The sequence below is a fragment of the Sorex araneus genome, chromosome 3, assembly GCF_027595985.1.
Source record: "Sorex araneus isolate mSorAra2 chromosome 3, mSorAra2.pri, whole genome shotgun sequence".
Taxonomy (NCBI): Eukaryota; Metazoa; Chordata; class Mammalia; order Eulipotyphla; family Soricidae; genus Sorex; species Sorex araneus.
In genome coordinates this window covers 186,669,336-186,671,397 of record NC_073304.1, presented here as the reverse complement: position 1 = coordinate 186,671,397, position 2,062 = coordinate 186,669,336, and the positions used below count along the sequence as shown (strand labels likewise).

The following is a 2,062-nucleotide window of genomic DNA, read 5'->3' as shown; positions in this document are numbered from 1 at the left end:
CATTGCCCTTCCTCCTCTGGTGCTAGGAGCCTGTTTGCTTGAGGAAAGGACAGAGTCTGCTGGGTTCCGGAAAAGATTAGTGTTGAGTGTCACTTAATCCAGGTAGCCCTTTCATAATCATGGCCCTTATGCAATCGGAGCCCCTGTGTTTGCAGGAGTTTTATAAGCCCGCTTGAGGAACTCCTCTCACAAAGCTTCAGGATGGAGTGGAGTTTGGGAGTGAAGCTGCTGCTGCCATTGCTGTGGGCAATCCACTGCAGACCGGCAGGGGCAGATGGAGCAAGCGGCTACACATCGGTCATCGAGGTGACCAACGGTGGCCCCTGGGGTGACTGGGCCTGGCCTGAGATGTGTCCTGATGGATTCTTTGCTAGCGGCTTCTCGCTCAAGGTGGGGCTCGGGACTTGGTCTGGGATTGGGGTGGGTGGAGATCGGTGGCCCTCCGGAGCCCAGCATTGCAGTCATCTGAAATTGTCTTCACCCCACCTCCCCTCCCTGTCCAGGTAGAGCCCTCCCAAGGCATTCCCGGTGATGACACAGCTCTGAATGGAATTCGGCTGCACTGTGCTCGTGGGAATGCAGAGCGCAACACTCATGTGGTGGAGTCCCAGTCTGGAAGGTAGTGGGGGAGGCCAAGGATCCCTGGGGTGTAGTGGGGTGGGGTCTGTTGTTTTTTTCCCCCCTTATTTTCGGGCCACACCAAATGATGTTCAGGGCTTACTCCTGGCTCAGCGCTCATGGATCACACAAGGTTGTGTTCAGGGCACCATATGCAGCTGCCTGGGGTTAAACCAGGGTCTGCCATAGGTAAGTCAGGTACTTAACTTCTTTACTATTTCTCCAGCCCATGACTTTTTTTTTTAAAAGTGTGATAGTGGGCCAGAAATATGGCTCCAATGATGGCTTAAATGTCTGGAATATGGGAGCCCCTGGGTTCGATCCTTGATACTACATAGCTCCCACCAGCACTGCTACATGGCCCTGGCGGCTCCTGAGCACTGCCACGTGAGTACTGAATGGTCAGGCCTGCTCCCCAAAAGTGGCCCTGGGAAGCCCCTCTCCCCCAGCATTATTGGTGGCGGCTCCTAGAGAGAGAAAAAGTGTGAATCTTTATTTCAATGGCATGCAAAAGTGCACTCTCCCACTGAAGAGTGGGAGCTCTCTCTTTTTTTTTTCCTTTGGTTTTTGGCCTTGCTCATGATTTACTCTCAGCTCTGTGCTCAGGAATTACTCCTGGTGGGCTCAGGGGACCATATGGGATTCTGGGGATTGAACCTAGGCCAGCAACATGCAATACAAGTGCCCTCCCCGCTGTGCCTTCACTCTGGCCTGAGATATGAGCTCTCAGTCCTCTGCTCCACAGTCCCTGTCAGGCAGGTTCTTGCGGAGTTCTGGGACTGTTCATACTTGTGACCTAGGCACAGGACCTCCACTCTGTACCTCCTGGAGGTCAGGTAACAAGACACCCCATTTGGTCAAATGGCACCTGGCTGGTAAATCCCGACAGGGCATGCTGAACCAGGTGTCTCCCTTTCCCTTGAAGGTGGGGTGCGTGGAGTGAACCTCTGTGGTGTCCTGGAGGTGGCTTCCTTGTGGCATTCTCGCTCCGGGTGGAGGAACCCAAGACCCCTGGGGACAACACAGCTGCAAACAACCTGCGCTTCCGCTGCTCTGATAGCACGGAGCTGGAGGGACCTGGTCTGACCTGGGGAGACTTTGGAGACTGGAGCAAGTCATGCCCCAAAGGAGTGTGTGGCTTGCAGACTAAGGTGGAGCAGCCCAGGGGTCTTCGTGATGACACCGCGCTGAACGACGTGCGCTTTTTCTGCTGCAGAAGTTGAACAAGCTGATGAAGTCACTGCTTTCTTCCTCACTCCCATGCCTACCCACCTCCTGCTATTAAAGCTTCTCAGTCTTGGCCTTTGTCTTGATTATTATCAGGGTTGGAAACTGTGTCTCCTATTCTTCTAGGCGAGTAGATTCAAGTTTGACCTCAGAAGCCTAGAGCAAGCTACTGAAAGCTACAGAACCATCGTCCAGAAAAAAAGCTCACCTTCAACAC

At 53.6% G+C, this 2,062-nt stretch overlaps 1 protein-coding gene across 1 annotated transcript; it reads left to right on the top strand.

The window, feature by feature from the left end:
* The first annotated feature begins 201 nt into the window (after nucleotides 1-201).
* Nucleotides 202-1,841, top strand: VMO1 (vitelline membrane outer layer 1 homolog). The gene is made up of 3 exons (XM_004604921.1): nucleotides 202-390; nucleotides 504-619; nucleotides 1,544-1,841. Exons 1-3 carry the CDS (start codon nucleotides 202-204, stop codon nucleotides 1,839-1,841), a joined length of 603 nt encoding a protein of 200 aa, XP_004604978.1.
* The last annotated feature ends 221 nt before the right edge of the window (nucleotides 1,842-2,062 follow it).

Bases quoted from the DNA above. Each gene is read 5' to 3' on its own strand.
- VMO1 (XM_004604921.1), top strand. From the start codon at position 202: ATGGAGTGGAGTTTGGGAGTGAAGCTGCTGCTGCCATTGCTGTGGGCA. The intron at 391-503 runs GTGGGGCTCGGG...CTCCCTGTCCAG, and splicing joins CTAGCGGCTTCTCGCTCAAG to GTAGAGCCCTCCCAAGGCAT. The intron at 620-1,543 runs GTAGTGGGGGAG...TTTCCCTTGAAG, and splicing joins GTGGAGTCCCAGTCTGGAAG to GTGGGGTGCGTGGAGTGAAC.